This window comes from Anabas testudineus, chromosome 6, assembly GCF_900324465.2.
Source record: "Anabas testudineus chromosome 6, fAnaTes1.2, whole genome shotgun sequence".
NCBI lineage: Eukaryota > Metazoa > Chordata > Actinopteri > Anabantiformes > Anabantidae > Anabas > Anabas testudineus.
Window position 1 is genome coordinate 6,669,645 of NC_046615.1, and position 16,901 is coordinate 6,686,545.

At 40.6% G+C, this 16,901-nt stretch overlaps 1 protein-coding gene across 3 annotated transcripts; it reads left to right on the forward strand.

The window, feature by feature from the left end:
• The first annotated feature begins 1,747 nt into the window (after positions 1-1,747).
• Positions 1,748-16,433, forward strand: si:dkey-246g23.4 (uncharacterized protein LOC559426 homolog). Of its 3 annotated transcripts, none has more exons than XM_026366627.1 (7): positions 1,748-3,084; positions 8,789-9,872; positions 10,659-10,912; positions 12,224-12,367; positions 12,442-13,124; positions 13,318-13,558; positions 15,269-16,433. In XM_026366627.1, the coding sequence occupies exons 3-7, from the start codon at positions 10,678-10,680 to the stop codon at positions 15,469-15,471; spliced, it is 1,506 nt and encodes a 501-aa protein (XP_026222412.1). In that variant the 5' UTR covers positions 1,748-3,084; positions 8,789-9,872; positions 10,659-10,677; the 3' UTR covers positions 15,472-16,433. The 3 variants fall into 3 exon arrangements, with proteins under 3 accessions (XP_026222412.1, XP_026222414.1, XP_026222415.1); XM_026366629.1 differs by lacking the exon at positions 1,748-3,084 and adding an exon at positions 5,230-5,572 and having other exon boundaries at positions 8,792-9,872; XM_026366630.1 differs by lacking the exon at positions 1,748-3,084 and having other exon boundaries at positions 8,433-8,984; positions 9,716-9,872.
• The last annotated feature ends 468 nt before the right edge of the window (positions 16,434-16,901 follow it).

Sequence of the window (16,901 nt, forward strand, 5' to 3'; positions counted from 1 at the left end):
GGGTGAGTCTTCAAGGAGTCGTGGTTTATCTTTTCTACCTAATATAAAGGAATTAAATAGAAAAGTCAAGAAAACCTGTGGTGGAATCTGCCAAGACTACAGCATTGTAGGAAAACAATAAACAATTTACTGAATAGCATAAGCTTTGCATGTCAAAGAAAAGGGATAGAAAAGATGCATGGGGGTTTGACATAAATGCAAGGGTGACAGAAACAACAGAAGATACAGAAACAATAAGCGGAAAGAGAAAACGAGACTGTTTGTTCTGGCTCCTAATCTGAAGCTGCACAATATTTACCTTCATAATGAGCTGACCTGCGCGGAAATGAATTCTGATGAATGTAACAAAATCTTTAAAATCTAATGATAACACAATAGACATATGAACACACTTACACCAGGATAACAAACACTATAACAGGACACACACAGCCAGACACTACCTGGGAAAGCTCAGCAGGGCTGAAGAAGTGAATGTGAGGCTATAATGAAAAAACGAGTCTGCCCTGCGGGATACTCTTTCTACTGAATCACTATTCCAGAGTTGTAGACCACAAGTTTGCCTCTGTTATGAACAATGGTTACTTAAGAGCAGTGGGAAAAATTACACAGTCAGAAATGAGAGAGTTACAAATTATAGAGAGTGAAAGTCTGTTTGATAGAGACATGTTGCCCAATTCTGACACGTTGACAGAAGAAAATCCAGTGTTTTCTTAGTAGATTGTTCTGTGGTCATCCATGAACAAAGGACATAATGTGTTTCTGGTAGATTAGTAGCTTTCCTCCAAACACTACAATCACAATTTTCACATTGCCCTTTTCCTCTTAGTCAGCTTCCTGTTACAGACAGTTATCTCTCTCGCTCTCAACTCACTCTTGGGTTAATCAGCCTCATTGTTTACTCTGTGACGTAGGCCACAGATACCATCCTAGTAACTCTGTTTCTTTGCCACATTGTCTGTCCTTGCTCATGCAGAACCTGATTTCCCTCTCCGATTTGGGCTCCTGGTTACTGAGCGGATCAGGCTTGGACCCTGCTCTCTCTTCTCTGGAAACCTGATTTCTCCCTCTGATAATCTCATGCTGGACTCTCTGACTTGTGGTTCTGGACCTCCGTATTGGCGGTGAAGTGGTTAGCACTGGCCCTGACGGCTTGAAGGAAGGTTTAAATCCACACTTCGTCTTTCTGTGTGGAGATTCTCTCCATGTCTCTGTGGGTTTTCTTTGGGTGCTCCAGCTTCTTCCCACCACCCACAGGCATACAGTTGGGTTAACGGGTGACTTTAGCTACATTGCCCACAGGTGTGAATGTAAGTGTGAATGGTTGTCTGTCTCTATATATCAGCCCTGTGAAATATTGGCGAACTGTCCAGGGTGTATCCCCAATGACAGCTGGGACAAGCTCTAGCACCCCCAGGACCCTTAAGAAGAAAATTGGTTAGGATGATGGATGGAAAGATGGATGGATGGACCTCTGTCTCTGTTTTCTGACTTTGAATTGTGGACTGGATGTGACTGTAAAGAGGATTTTGTTTGGATCTTTGAGACTTGGGTTTTCACATTAAGGACTGCTTTGTTACTGTACTGTCTCCTCTGTATCCTGTGCTGTTTGCTGTGCGCTTTTGCCATGTCTGCCTGCTTGTCTCACCTGTTGTGCCATCGCAGTTTCGCAGACAGAGACCTCTCAGCAGGTCCACCACCTCCACACAGCTTAAACCACCATCACCCTGTGGAAGGAGAGCTTTGAGGATACCTGGGTTTATCCCTACCTTACCTGCATGCTTGTCCCTTACTTACCTGCAGTCTGGACCTAGCTTGCACACATGTTTTGAGAGCCTTAGTTAAAGGGATGCTATCCAGACATATATTGTTTCTGGCATTCAGCCAATAACCAAGCAAATACATCTCTTAAATACATAATCTCTCTCTCTCTCTCTCAACATTTTCTGCCTCTGCCATGGCTGCTAGAAACCCCGTAGAAGAAACCCATCACAGTCGCTGCAACCAAACCAATTTCTACATTGATGGTTGCAAAGAATCTCAAAATTGCCCTCTTGCTTTCTGCCCTTCCATCACTTTTGCTTGTCTGTGACTTGATGTGCTGAGAGCAGAAAGTTCAAAATGCCTTTATGGGCAGTAATTGAAAAGATTTCTGAGACAGTAGTTGAGACACACTTAGAGCCAATCATAAAGTAACTTCTCAAATCCTCTAAATATCACAGATGAGCAATAGTGTACAGTGTCAGAGTGTAGAACCACTAGAAAGTCACGGTTTTCCTTATATCTTGATATCTACCATCTCAATATACCATAAATGCTCCAGCTGAAGTCCTTATTACGTTTTGCCATCATGCATGCAAAACATCACTTGGTTAGCAGTCTGCAGCTCGAAGCAGTGTCACAGAGCTACTTGGATGGCTGTAGACTCAACCACACTTGCGTGATAAAATCGAATTAATTTTAGAACCTGTTAGGAACTGTTTTGCAATACAATGCACTTTTGGCAATCATTCAAACATCATATCAAGTAAATCAAAAGTCTAATTTGCCATGCCAATGAATGTTTCTAAACAGACTGGTTTCTGTATCTTCCAAACAAATTCGATCTTTCTATTACATGAACCTCACACTTACATTTTCTTTCTCTCTTAGTTGTTCCCTGCTGTCTATCCCTGTTTCATTTTTCTCACTTACCCCCCTCCTTTTTTATGCGTCATTGTTCCTTAACCTTATTCTCAGCAAAATGATTGTGCGCTACTGTCAAATAGCACAAGTACCACACAGAAAGCAAAGAACATCCAAATGAAATGGAATGACAGACATCCTTTAAAATAGCTTTTCTTTTTTTTTTTTCGCTGTTAAAAACACAATTTTCCAACAGTACTTGTTGTTTAGCCATTCAGGGAGAGGGGAATGCTGCCAAGCTCAAGGAAACTATTGCCTTGGGAAATCCATGAGCAGCTGATCCCACCCATTAAGTCCCAGCTCAGCCTCCCTCTTCCTGTAAACACCTGTGCATTTCCTGGAAACATGATACTAACTCAACACACCTTCCACCTGGTGACCAGAGCTCAACATCAACAGGTGAGAGAAACCATCATATTCCCATTCTGTTTGAGCAGTTGCAGTGTCTATGTTTTGTGACACAAATGCCCATAAAACCTTGTTCATTTCAAGTGAACCTTTTTTAGAGCATGGTGAGACTGGACTAGTGCTGTTCTTGTTTGCTGTGGTTTCATGGTGGCTGAAAGTAGAGTTAGACAGAACATCAGTTTTGCAGCCATTGATCTGGAACCAATATTCAGACACAGTGGGTACCAGGTCATCACCCATCCTGCAACACCAGCAGCTGTAGTTGCCTTTAATTACTGCTGATTTATTGTAGATGATTGAGTAAAGGGAAGTTATCACATTTTTAAATTATTGTAGTGTATGTCACATAAAAACTACATTATTTATTTTTATTCTCTTTGGGAGCTACTTCTGATTTTTAGACGCATGAGTTTCTCGTCGATTTGTTTACGATCGCTACACATTAATAGAAACCCCAGTGATTAAAGTTCTTGTTTCAGCTAGTGTTAGAAGAGGTTTCACAGTGCCAGTGAACAACGCATGTGCAGTCGGCTAGTTGGCTGCCTCCTCCATCAACAACAACACCGCCATCTGGGCATGCCCACACACACACCTGTGCTTTCTGGGAGTGTGCCACAGAAGGCAAGTCAATGCTGAAGCTCTGAAGCAGAGGTGGAGGGCGGGAGCAGGGAGACAGGGTGCGGAGCTGAAGAGGAAGGGATCACTTAAGCAGAGCGTGCATTTATATATCTTAAAGCAGGTCAGAACACCACAGTTTATAATAACACAGCAAGCATGTTTCTTGCTCACCAGTGTGAATTTAGGGTAAGATACATAAAAAATCCAATATCCAATTATGTTTATGTGGTCCAATTATGGCTCAAATCTATCCAGACATAGACATTTTTCTTCTGTAATTAATGTCTTTAAATATGTGTTTCCTTTGTATCACTGTTACAAAAGCACTTTGGGGAAAAAAGTGGAAGGAAATATTATCAGCATGCCTGTTCCCGCTCAGGCACAGTACAGCCCAATCCATGGATTAGTGGTTATCCATGTCAGAGAGGTTAAACCTATTTCCACTTGAGTTATCTCCAAGTGTTGCCTGAGTTTTTGTCTGTCTGCAGAAGTTTTGACAAGACTGCCTGCCTCCCCCTAGAGGAAGCCGCCTCTCCCTAGTTATTCATAAGAATTCACACTCAGCTAAAAACCAAACCGACTGGCAAACATTCCTGGGGGTGTAGAAATGTGTAGAGATGGATGAAAGGATATCTGTAAGCAGATGTGCAGGTTGTGCTGCAGCGCAGGAACTGCAGTGTGTGTGGGCTGCTGTGAGTAAGGATGCGTACATGATGGGGGTTTTAAACAGGGTTAAATACTAAATGATCATTGACCAAGCCATTTTTTTTTTTTTTTTTGAGAAGATAGGGTGGGGAAGGTGCCAAGGGCCAGTTTTACAGAACCTGACTAGCCTAATAATTAGCTCATAAAAACATCTTTGAACTTTTCTCTGCCAAGGAAGCAGCTGTGCAGAGTTTACAACCTCACAGTCCTCCTAATGAAATCACTGGGGACTAATCAAGCTCTGTCATTATGCAGTATGAATGAGTATTATAGCTTCACACATTTCACATGATTTTTGTATAAATACAAAAACAGATCCATCGTATACTCATTTGCAAACAAAATTACCAAACTGGCTTAAATTGCTAAGATTCACATCTTTGATGTAGGGTGTGTGTGTGTGTGTGTTTGTGGCAAGCCTCCAGCAGGAATCAGAAGAGAACAGATCTGAGATAAGATTTGTCTTTCACGCACAAACGCACAGATGAGCTGTATGAAAAGTGATTCACCAGACTTTTAGCTCCAACACTAATCAGAGAGCGGAAAACGAGGTCCAGACTGTGATGCAGCTAAAGCAAAGTTTATTCGTTCTTATCTTTTGTTGTTTCTCTCCGTTTGTCTGCTCCACCAATCAAATCACAGTGAGTCGCAGGACGTGAAGAACTACTGCGGGAAACCTGACACAGATTCACCTACGGCCACGTTCAGACACACAGTAGTATTAATTGAAGGATCTCCCCCCCCCCTCATTGATACCACTGTGCTGATCCAGGTGATGCTGTATTACCAACATGTTCAAGAGCGCAGCAGAGCCTCTGGCGACGACTGTGTGGTCATTTGTTATTGAAACAACATCAGATAACATCTAATCTAAAATAGTGAGCTGTCCATGTTTTGATCGTGACTCGTTCTTTGGTGGGATTCTACTGTTTTTCTTGTGAATGTGGTAAAAAGTCAGGAGCTTCAGTCCCGTATCATTTGAACCCACTGTGTGGTGTTTGTTCACATTACTCCTCCTTCATTTACAGAGCAGTTACTGGTCCTATTTTTCTTCCTGGGGAGAAGGTGTGAAGAGAAGGAAGGAGGAGTGGAGCAGGTCCAAGTCAGCTTATGGGCCACAGAAACACAGGCTCCTCCACAGATGAGGCCGTCTGCTGTGACTCTTTGTCTTCTCCTCCTCTGTCTTCATCACATCAGGTTCATATATTTCCCTGATGTGGTCTTCATCCTCTGAAGGTTTTAAAATTAAAATAGTGGGACAAAAAGATACAGTACAACATGAAGTCTCATTTAATGTGGTTGAACTATGTTTTCATTTTACCTTCAGAGGGGTAAAGATCTGGTTGACATCCTGAACATCAGGTGTACACACTTCAGAGAGGTCTGATTCAAAGTTGAACATCCAAGAAACAGATGTGAAAGTGCTGTCCTCTGAAAGAGTTGGGGAGGTGGCACCATCACGGTCTTCACCCCACACATAGTAATGACACCTTTTTAATTTCTTCATCGACGTCCTGATAGTCAGGTGTGTAAACTTCAGAGACGTCAGTTTCCAGGTCAGACGTCCATGAATAGGATGAAACAGTACTGTCCTCCAAAGGGGTCAAGGAGGCAGCACCCTCCCAGTTTTCAGCACATACACGGGACTCAGAGTCAGGGCTGAACCCCCATGAAGAGTACATCTTAGTACTGACTTCAGACCTGGCTGGGTCCAAATGGCTCTGGTTGTTAAAGGTTGCCGACCCCTGAGCTAGTCGATGCCAACGGCCTCCCTCAGTGCTCTTTTACAATAACCTTGTCTCATCGCACAATCAAGTATCTGATCGCACACACACCAACAGGCTTGTTAGCTTTTGTGGCAATCACCATGATGCATGTCTACGTCGGACACGTTCAGGGAGCATCAGTATTCAGATGTGAATTGTGTAACACTGCAGTTGCTTTGTGTGGTTTACATCCACAAATCTCTCTCATTATAAATAGAAATTTGACACCACACTCGTTCATGTTTGCAGGGCTAGAGGGCATTGTTTCTGCATCAGTTGGGTAGGAAGTTGCGATGAATGAATGTGTCACCGAACAGCCTAATCACTGTTTTGAGCCCATATTTGACCTTATAGGGAAATAAAGCACGATTAGCCTTTTATTAATATATGCTATTCCATGGACTGTATCTATGTGCTATTCTTGAGCTCGATGTTCACAAAGCTAGCATTCTGATGAACATTTTATGGTGGTCACCAATGTCACATACAGTACATCTATGCAATTTAATGTTTATGCAATATTTGCTGAGCTGTTCCATTGGTTAACAAATCAGTAAAGCCACCATCATGGCTAAAAATAAGTAGTTTACACTGAAGAGACCACACAGTGGGAGAGAGAGAGTAATCTGGCTGTCAGTCAATTTATATAGTTTCCTTCAAACACAGGGAGTTAAACTGTATTTCACAGTTATTGCATCACTAACTCGTCGAGCTGTGTCAACATTTGAAAAACAAGGAATAAAAAAAACAACAAAGAAGGTTTTTCTCAAAACCAGGATGCTGAAATTCACAGAAACTGCAGTTTTGAAGCTGCAACATGTTTAGAAGTTCAATTTATGCAACTCAACTTAATAAAAAAGCTCCAGGAAGGAAGGCAATACTATCCATTTGGTTGCAACATGAACCAAAATAAAAAATTAATGATCTGATCATTTAATAATAACAGTATTTTTTCATATGCAGCATAGCTACTGATGACCCTGTTTATGCATGAACGTGTGAAACGGTGTACAAAAGCCAGGGAATAATTTCTTTAACACTTGTTTAGTGACTTGCAATACAGGGGCAGCCTGCAGAGAGAAACAAGGCCCTGCTGCAGTGAGCGTTCACACATGAAGTCAGGTACAGTGAAACCTGAGGAATCCATCTTTCTCTGGAAACACAGCCAATAACACTCTGTCAGGCCTCACCAGTACATATTCATTATTCAGAAGGTGTTGCTCTCCATCTATACCACCATCTACCCTTCTCAGTCAACCCCGCCATAGATTTATAATTTATTACCCAAGCCTATAAATCTTTGATTGTTTTTTGAACACCCGTTGGGAATCTATAATTCAATGGTCTGAGCACCAAAAGCAAACTTTATCCCTGAAAGTAAAATTAGCTCAGAAAAAGGCAGAGAGAATCATCTCATGATATTATGTAATGCTACCCTGGATGTTTGGCCCTGTCGACATTGTCATCTCTGTGTTGGGCAGTTGGAAGAAGATTGAGTTCGTATTTAGCTCTAAGCTCTAATACGTGACCAGAGTGACATAGTGACCTTCACCAAGACTACAGAGCCCAGCTGAAGTTTAACCTTCTTCAAACTAAAAGAATGAGTTAAGGGGTACAGCGTGTAAAAATAAAAAGTCAGTTAACGTACTAATTCCTGTTTAAATGCGATCAAAAACTATTAATGCTAAATTGTTGCCCTTTTGAATCAAGACTACGAACCATGTTTGGCTTTTTCTGCTGACTCAGGACTCTGACTCTACAAAAACTTAGCTCAAACACCGTGCCCTTGGCTTTGTGGAGATACTTGTCCCCAATAACAGTCTGGCGCACCACAAAAGCTGGTACAGTAACGAACGGTACAGATCATAAAAGAGGCTCTTCACAAGCTGAATTAATATTTTGCAAAAGGTTCACTGGCAGGCTGTACCACATAGAGGCAGTTAAAGGCAATTTATGAGGCGTTTTACTGAGCGGTTTGTGGGATAATGAAGCCGTCTGACTGTAAAAAGTCTTGTCCCATCTTGGATGATGTCCATCTTTTCCTGTTGGTTAATGACAAAGTCAATGTTACACAGCAGCAAAGACACGTGCCAAGTCAGCACCATGTGAAAAACAACTCGAAATGCATCTTGTCTTTGGTTCCTTCTGATTAACAATGTGTCCTTGTTGAAATATTTTGTGAACTTTTGTGAATCTTGGGAACTGTGTTTTCATAAAAATTATAAAAAAATACAATTTGTATTTGTTAATGTTTCATGTTTAATCAGCAGGACGGTGTCTGAACTTCATCCCTCATAAAAAAAACTTTCCTCTGAGCAGAATATTGTTGGTTTCTCTTTTATTTGTGACATGATCTGACACAATAACCAGCAAAGAAATCATTTTAGCCGTCCGTGAGACAACAGCAGAGATGCAAGCGCATGAAGTCTTATCACTTATAAAACAACTTGCAGGGTAACCTGCTGTGTTGACTTGAGTTTATAGCTTGATCTCTTTTTGTGTTTCTCATGTGTAAATGGATATTGTCTGACTTTATTTCGTATTATAAATAACCATAACTGTTTCTGTGGGATTTCAGTCATCTCTTTTTTTGTTTTCTGTCACAGAAGGCAACCTGGTTGTCCTCACACACACTAGAGGAGGCACAGACATCATCCCAGCCAACTTTCCACACTCTCGTCTTTCAATTTGATTAAGGCTTAACTCGTCCTCCTCCTCCTGTTTAGTCTGGAGACCTACCCACATTTTGGTTGCAGACATCATAGGACGGCCCTCCAGTATATTTGATATTCATTTATTTTGGTCAGTTCTGTTTATCTGCCTTTCACTAACTCCCCTTGTCATTTCAAACCTGGCCACTCCCTCCTGTCCTGCACTTACACTAACTTACACTCTGAACACGGGACGCTTTCTTTCTCCTTAGAACCTGCTCAGCATTTGCTCATACTGTATGTATCAACCTGCTCCGCTTCACTCTATACCAGATTGTGTTACGCCTCCAGTAGCCATCCCTTTTTTCAATCATTTCTTGATGTTTTACTGAGACGTGTTTGTTGATTCCTGCCTGACTTCTTGGACTTTGTCTTTGCCTGCCATCTTTGTACTTTGACTGACTCCTCACCTGTTGCCTGTCTGTCGGCTCTGTCTGTGTTTTGAATCACAACTCTGCCTTATTTCCTGTTTACTTGACACTACATTAAAGGTAAACTGTTAAACTTTACCTGTTGTCTGAGTACAAAATTGGAACTTTCTCACAAATTTGTCAATATAAGTTCTGTTTCTCAACATATTTAGCACCACATCTTTACATAGATCGTGGAAAGGAAGTGATGGTGATATCGACACGTGCACACATAAGCCAACAAAACGGATGATGAAACCTGGAATTCACATTACAAGGCACATGCCGTGATCAGCATTTTACACAACGTGCTTTTAACCCTTGGTGTCCTGACAGTCTTATGTCTTCAGCACATCTTCACTCTGTCACATATTGTCCAGGTCTGACCGTTGAACCCTTGTGTGCTTGGTAGGCACATTGCACCTTCACCCACGTGCGTGACATGACCACTGTCTCTGCATGTGACAAGAAAAAAAGTACCAAAGCCATTTCTGCAGAGTTTAAACCTACATCAAACTGGAGAGCTGCACTGCAGGAGAAGCATGATGGTTTCAATTTGACCAAAACAGGTATGGTAGAAATCTGATTTTACATAATAATGCAGTATGTGAAATTTGTGAATTGCACTGTGATTGTGATCACACAGAAGGAGGTTCATCTCCATAATTGAAATGATTGAAAAGCCTTTGTGAATAGGTTCTTGTGCATTCTATAAAGCTTGATTATTATTATGTGTATTATGTATTTTTCATCAACCAAAGGAGCTTAATCCTATCATGCATGGTAAATCTAATCTGCTTGCAGTGACTGTGGTCCAAAAAGCGTACAATAGAAATGTTTTCCTATTTATTTTCCTCTTGATATAGATGTGTGCATTCCTTACATGTGCCTAACAAAGGCCATCTGTCATAAATTAGGTTAACAGACATGTCACTGTCAAATCCAGTACCTGGAAATGTCATCTACCATTCCTTGAAATTCAAACATCTGAATATTGTCAGATGATTCTCAGTCCAGTTAAGGTTTTATGGTAACTCTATACTCAATTCATGGCAGATCCATCAGTCACACATGGTGTAAAAAACAAAACATACACTGCAGCAGATAAAGACTAACACGACAGAACCAATCTGCAGGGAGTGCTCATAGAAAATCTCAAGGAGTGTCAATGAATCTCAAAGAATGGGCCTTGGAAACTATGGAATGGTAATGGAGACTAACAAAACCTTGAAATTAGCCCTTCTTCTAGTGCCATGGTTCAAAGATGATAGACTTAGAAAACAATCTGTTCATTTGCAACATGAAGTGATTGCTGTACAAAGCATTTAACTATGTTCTCTGTGTCCCTGCCTAAGTGTTGGAAATAAGATCAACATGGACTCTCCAGTGAAGTCTCAGAGGATGAAGAATGCTGTAGCCCCACCGTCTGCCCCTGATGGAGGCTACGCCTGGTTTGTCTTGCTCTCCTGCTTCCTAGTCTTTGGTTTGACCTTTGGGATCATAAAGGCCTTTGGTGTATTTTACATTGAGATACACCAGTACTTTGAAACTACGGCAACAGGAGCATCGTGGATCACCTCTGTTGCTGTAGCTACCATGCACATTGTGGGTAATGACTTTTATAAGTATTTAATATAAAATATACAGTGGCAAGAAATAGTATGTGAACCTTTTGGAATTTAATGGTTTTCTGCATTAATTTGTCATAAAATGTGATCTGATCTTCATCTAAGTCAAGAGTATTAACAAATATGATGTGACTGAAATAATAACACAAAACAATTCTAATCTTTCATGTCTTCATTGAGAACAACCATAAAAGCTTTATAATAATAGTGGGAAAAGTATGTGAACCATTGTGATTAATCACTACAAGCTGGCCAGGCCCTGATGGCCTCCACTATGATTGGTATGATGTTTTTATAATGATATGCAGTGACCTTTTTACACCAGATGTAGTGCTGAGTATTCTTTCCAAATAGTTTAATATAGTTTCATCTGTTCACAAAACATTTTGCCAATACTGCTGTGGAGTGTCAATGTGCTTCAAAACTTTGGCTGTAACTCGGGGTTGTTTCTTTACCTCATTGATGAGTGTTTGTTGTGCTCTTGGCATCATTTTAACTGGCCGCCCACTTCTTGGTAGAGTAGCCACAATTCTTGATCATATAAAGCTCATTTTGGTGAGGTGTGGCTCACATAAATGTATTCTTCTTGTGCGGAGCAAAGACAAAATGTTTTTTGTCAGTTGAAGTAACTCTAGTCCACACCTCCAAACTAATTTTCTTTACCTATGCTAACACCTGATTCTACTCATTATTCCAAGGGTTTATATATTTTCTCTACTCGTTTTTATGGTTGTTCTCAATATAATAAGACATGAAGGATCCAATTTTTTGTGTTATTTCTTTAGGCACATCATAGGACATTCGTACATGTTTCAAACATTACAGTTATGTCTTTCAAAATCCTCTACTCCTTTTGACCTTTGACAATTCAGCACAAACTCAGTAAGAGGTTCTGACCACTAGGTGGCTCTCTTCTACATCTTCAATTTCTGCCTTCTGTTGAATAAAGTGTGCTCCCTTTATCATACAGAAAACTGTTTCAAAAGTACAACCCAATTGCTACATTCAATTATTATCTGCTGCAAATAGCTGCTTCAGTCATTAAAAGGCAATGGGATAAATTAATTAATACACTGTGGTTTATAACGTCTATTCACCAATAATATTAAGAAACGGTAATACATTTCTAAATACCGTGCACATTTATGAATATTCTGACCACGTATCTGCTGTGAAGAGGATGAATATACCCTATACTGAAAATTCTGTCGCCCTGTATGGCTGTTTTTTCTGGTGTACACTGTACATGCTGAATATGATTATGTGAACATGCTCTCTGTGTCCTTCGGCAGCTCCGGTAGCATCTGCCCTGAGTGCTCGCTACAGCCATCGTTCTGTGGTGATAATAGGTGGACTGATATGCAGCATAGGAGTTATCACTGGGACATTTGCCCGTAACCTGATTGAACTCTACTTCACGGTGGGGTTCCTAAATGGTAAGTGGTTTGGTACAATCATATATACATACAAAAATAATCACAAAAGAAAATAAAGTCTTCTTTGTCCGTAGGTTTGGGCTGTGCATTGACCTGGACTCCTACAGTAACTATGCTGGGCTTGTACTTTGAGAAGAGGCGTCCAGTGGCAAATGCCTTGGCCAGCGCTGGAGAGTGCATCCTTACTTTCGTCTTTACACCCCTGTTCCAGCTGTTAGTTGACAGTTTCTCCTGGAGGGGTGCTTTGTTAATCGTGGGGGGTCTACAGCTTAACTTGTGTGTGTGTGGGATGCTGCTGAGGCCCCTAACAGGTGCTACACACATAACTCGTGTCAGTGAGGTCAAAGGAGAGGAAGAACATGTGCTGTTGGAATCGCTCGCAAAAGAGGGCTTGGAGCAGAGAAAACCAAACTGCGTGAAGGAGGAGGAGCAGAGAATATCTCAGGGGTCTGATCAGACAATCAAAAAGACTTACAATCTTAAAGAGCCTGAGGAGAAACCTCCTGAGCTGAGGAATATAATCCTTCGTTATGTAGATTATACTCTCATAACCAATGCTCGATTCATGGTCTACTCAATGTTTGGTGTCTTTGCTGCTTTGGGTTTTTTTGCCCCACCTCTCTTCCTCATTCCGTATGCACGCAGTAAGGGGATCGAGGAGTACCAGGCGGCTGCACTAATGTCCATCTCTGCAGTCCTAGACCTTTTTGGAAGGGTCTTCTTTGGCTGGGTGGCAAACTTGAGACTGGTGGCAACAGTAAGTTCAGCTAAACAGGGGAGTAGGCTAAATAGTAGTATTAGTCTTCTCGAACAAACAAGCTTCATTCCCAAAAACTGTTCCTATAAAGAAGTAATGCATTGTTAAAAAGTGCACAGGTGTTAAAAGGTGTTAATGCTACCTGGTTGCAACAGCTGATGACATGCAGACTGTTTCATCTGTCTCTGTTCAGGTGCAGCAGCTGATAGTTACAGTGATTCTGTTGGGTACTGTGTTACTCATCTGCCCACTGGCCTCCTCGTTCCCTGAGCTGGCTGCTTTCAGCGCAGCTTACGGCCTTGTGTTTGGTGCCACAGTTGCCATCCACATCACTGTGCTGGCTGAAGTGGTAGGTGTCCAAAGACTTGGAAGTGCACTGGGGTTTTTCATGCTCATACGCAGCAGCGGAGGCCTGCTTGGACCACCCATTGCTGGTGAGTGACAAAGATCCTTTTGCAGTCAACTCAAAGTATTTAATGCGTCCACTGTGCCTGTCACATTTCCTGCACTAGACCATGTTAACTGGCAGCTGCCAGCTAGAAATAAAAACAATGTTGTAAATGGAATAGCATTTAATTTGTTCCGTGTTAACATTATTGTATTTTTTGACCTATATTTACAACACATTAAATCGGACAAAGGATGTGCTTACACAGCATTCTGTATTGTTGTAACAATTGAGCTATTCAACCAAAATGAGATTTTCTACCTGTCTGATACGGTGCGCCATCCTGCAGTTTGTCTGTGACCCATCCACTGCATAATAAAATCATAACAGAACAGAGGGACAAAAAAAAAAAAAAAAGATTTTGTAAACAAAATAGTTTCCAGCTCTTCTTAATCATGGCCAATTTACTCTCTGCACATCATCGTTGTCATTAGGGATAATTTATTAAGGATAATGACTCCTACTTTTTAAGTATAAAATAATAAAATAGGGAGCTACTGTGTGAAACTAGAATTATTTCAAAAGCTCCTGGTGCTCACCGACATGGGAATAAAACCATTTTACTCTCTTCTTACTATGCAAACTGACACACACTGCAGCCCCATTGCCCCGCAGCGCGTCCTATAAACCAGCGAGCATTTGAAGCTGATTACTGAGGTTACGGCCCATTTTCACACACAACTCCAAACAATAGCAGTAAACACAGCCTGAAAAACATCCGGCTTGACTTTTGCAACCATGCACAGCCACCTCTGCTAGAAAATGTCCTGCTTCTGAGCATAGCCAGCAGTAAATCAGCTGGGGAAACACACACACACACATACACACATACAAAAAAAACACAGTTCACCTAATTGTAGCTTGGATTCATTTCATGGTATTTCCAGAAAAGCTGTTAGTGTAGCAAAAAACATGGAATGAGAGCAATTTGATTCACTGAAGTGTGACAGGCTTTTTTTTTTTTTGCTCTGCAGAATGTACTGGTTGTGTCAAAGGGTTTAGATTTTCCTCCTTTTGCATTTCTATTGTTCAATTGAGCCGTTCAACACATTTTTTCTTAGAAATTAAATGTAGCCCATTGTCACTGGCTTGATTTATTAGTAAAAGCTTAGAAGAAAATAACTAAATCCCTTTGAGTCCCCTCCTCTTTCCTTTACACCTACATTCCTCATTTTCTTTTGAATATATTCTTCTTGAAATTGTGGATTAAAGTGACCCCCACATGTAAATGTTAAATTTAAGATGTTGCTAAACGCTGACACTGACCTCAAATGAAGTTATTTGTAGACACGATTTAAGAAGATAAATATAGCCAGTGGGGTTCTAAATATAACTGAACATGGTCCCTCTGACACAAGCTATTTCTAACTTAGCTACTGTACTGTTCATTACTTTGAGTACTTTAAGGAGCAGAGAGTTGATGGACGTCGAGGATTCTTCAAAGCGTTCTAATTATACAGTACTTCCTTCAAGAGAGGAAAGCACTGGCATTACTGCTTGAGGATAAAATGAATCTTTGTACAATCCTCTCACGCTAATCTCTACCTTGTCTTTTGACTTGTTTATACACATGTGCTATTAAATAATGAGATAATGGTGATTTAGCTGTTCTTTGGACAATATGGGTGAATCAGAAAGGAAAGTTATAACATTTCTACTGTGCACTTTTACATACAATATTTTTTTTTACTTCTAGGATTCTTCATTGACAAGATGAGTGATTACGGGACAGGCTTCCTCATGGCAGGAGTGGCTCTTCTTGTCTCTGCCCTGTTCCTGCTCCTCCTCCATCAGATGAATTGCAGGAATCGGGGTCATCCCCACCAAGAACCACAATATGCAACTGGGCAGAAAGGGACAAGGGAAGTTTCAGAGCTCGAGCAAAAGAGCCGGACATGATATTAACAATGCAAAAATAGTTTCAGTAACTGATGAGTGGCAAGGTTGAAATGAGACCTGAATGTCAAGATCACCATCAAAACTTGTGGTGAAAGTGTGGTGAAGGCTCAGGGAGTGCTTTTCTTTTTTGGCTAAGGGTTATATGAAGTATAGCCAACTGGATCTATGGTTGGAGTCAGTATCTCTGTCTGTCAAATAGACCAAAGAAAGAGCAGGAAATAATGAAACTGATCAATCCTTTGTGTTCTCAGTTTGCCGCTGCTATTTCCTCTTTATAATCAATGGTTAAATAAGAAGAGGAAAGATATAGTGTTAAGAGCCACAATGATGTGAAATGGTTTTTTGCCAGAGGATGATTCATTCTTTCTCTTTCTCTTTCGAACTTTACAAATATGACCAATTCTGCAGGCACATCATCAGACGATAAAAGTCTAAAATGAAAGATTATCATTCAAGAAGCAACCAAAAAACGCCTGAATATTTAATAATAGCTTTTACTTCACCCCATTTCTGTAACACTGGTAGTGTCTCAGTTATTAGCTCATGTTACACATTTGTACACATGTTACAAATGAACAGAGTGAATGTTTATTAAATAATGCATGATGCATCATTTGTGACAGTTTGGCTGCTGATTTTATTTATAATGACAAATAGTTAAATGTAAATAGTTAAATTGTTCATGTTAGTAATTAGATTCTGCAGTTTCGAAAAGTGCAACATAAGAATCACCACACTGCACCAAAAAATGTGTGCAAGTCCCTGAAAGGTTCATAGTGTATAATCCATAACCTCAAGAAACCTGAAAACTGCAGAGAGTCTACTGGTGCCACTGTGTGTAAAGTTCAGTATATGAGAAACTGAGGAAATTCAGACACTGAGTGGAAAGGCAAATGTGTATTTTACATATCATTTCTTGAAAGTCATTATTTGTCATTGTTGTTTTTTTTTTATCCTTTCTTCATCATCATATTAAAGCTGGTTACACAGTAAAAATGTGTCTATAGCTCCCCCCAGTGAGAAGCGCTGCATGTTACATTGGCAACCTTCACAGCTGAACTGAGCTGGAAAATGTAAATGGGCTCAAAATTCATGCAAAGTGTTACATTACATTACTAAAACAGCTAAATATATTTCTGAATTGTCCACTGACTTTTCCATTTTACATCCCAATCGGCTGAACACCCAGCTTCCTCGTTTTCTTTCCCCTCCGCTGCAGAATGTTTTGCAAGTAAACCAGCTTCCATTACCCTGAACTAACAAGAAGCACCAGATAAACATATACACGCTGATATATACAAATATAAGAAGTATAAATACACAGATCCTTCTCCATTTGCAAATCTGCAATAACAAACTCCAACCTAGGGTTTACAAACAGTGGCCCACACTGGAATCAACACTGCACTAACAGACACAAGCTACACACA

Coding starts and splice junctions, on each gene's coding strand:
- si:dkey-246g23.4 (XM_026366627.1), top strand. CDS start 10,678: ATGGACTCTCCAGTGAAGTCTCAGAGGATGAAGAATGCTGTAGCCCCA. Junction 12,368..12,441: donor CACGGTGGGGTTCCTAAATG/GTAAGTGGTTTG, acceptor CTTTGTCCGTAG/GTTTGGGCTGTGCATTGACC. Junction 13,559..15,268: donor GCTTGGACCACCCATTGCTG/GTGAGTGACAAA, acceptor TTTTACTTCTAG/GATTCTTCATTGACAAGATG.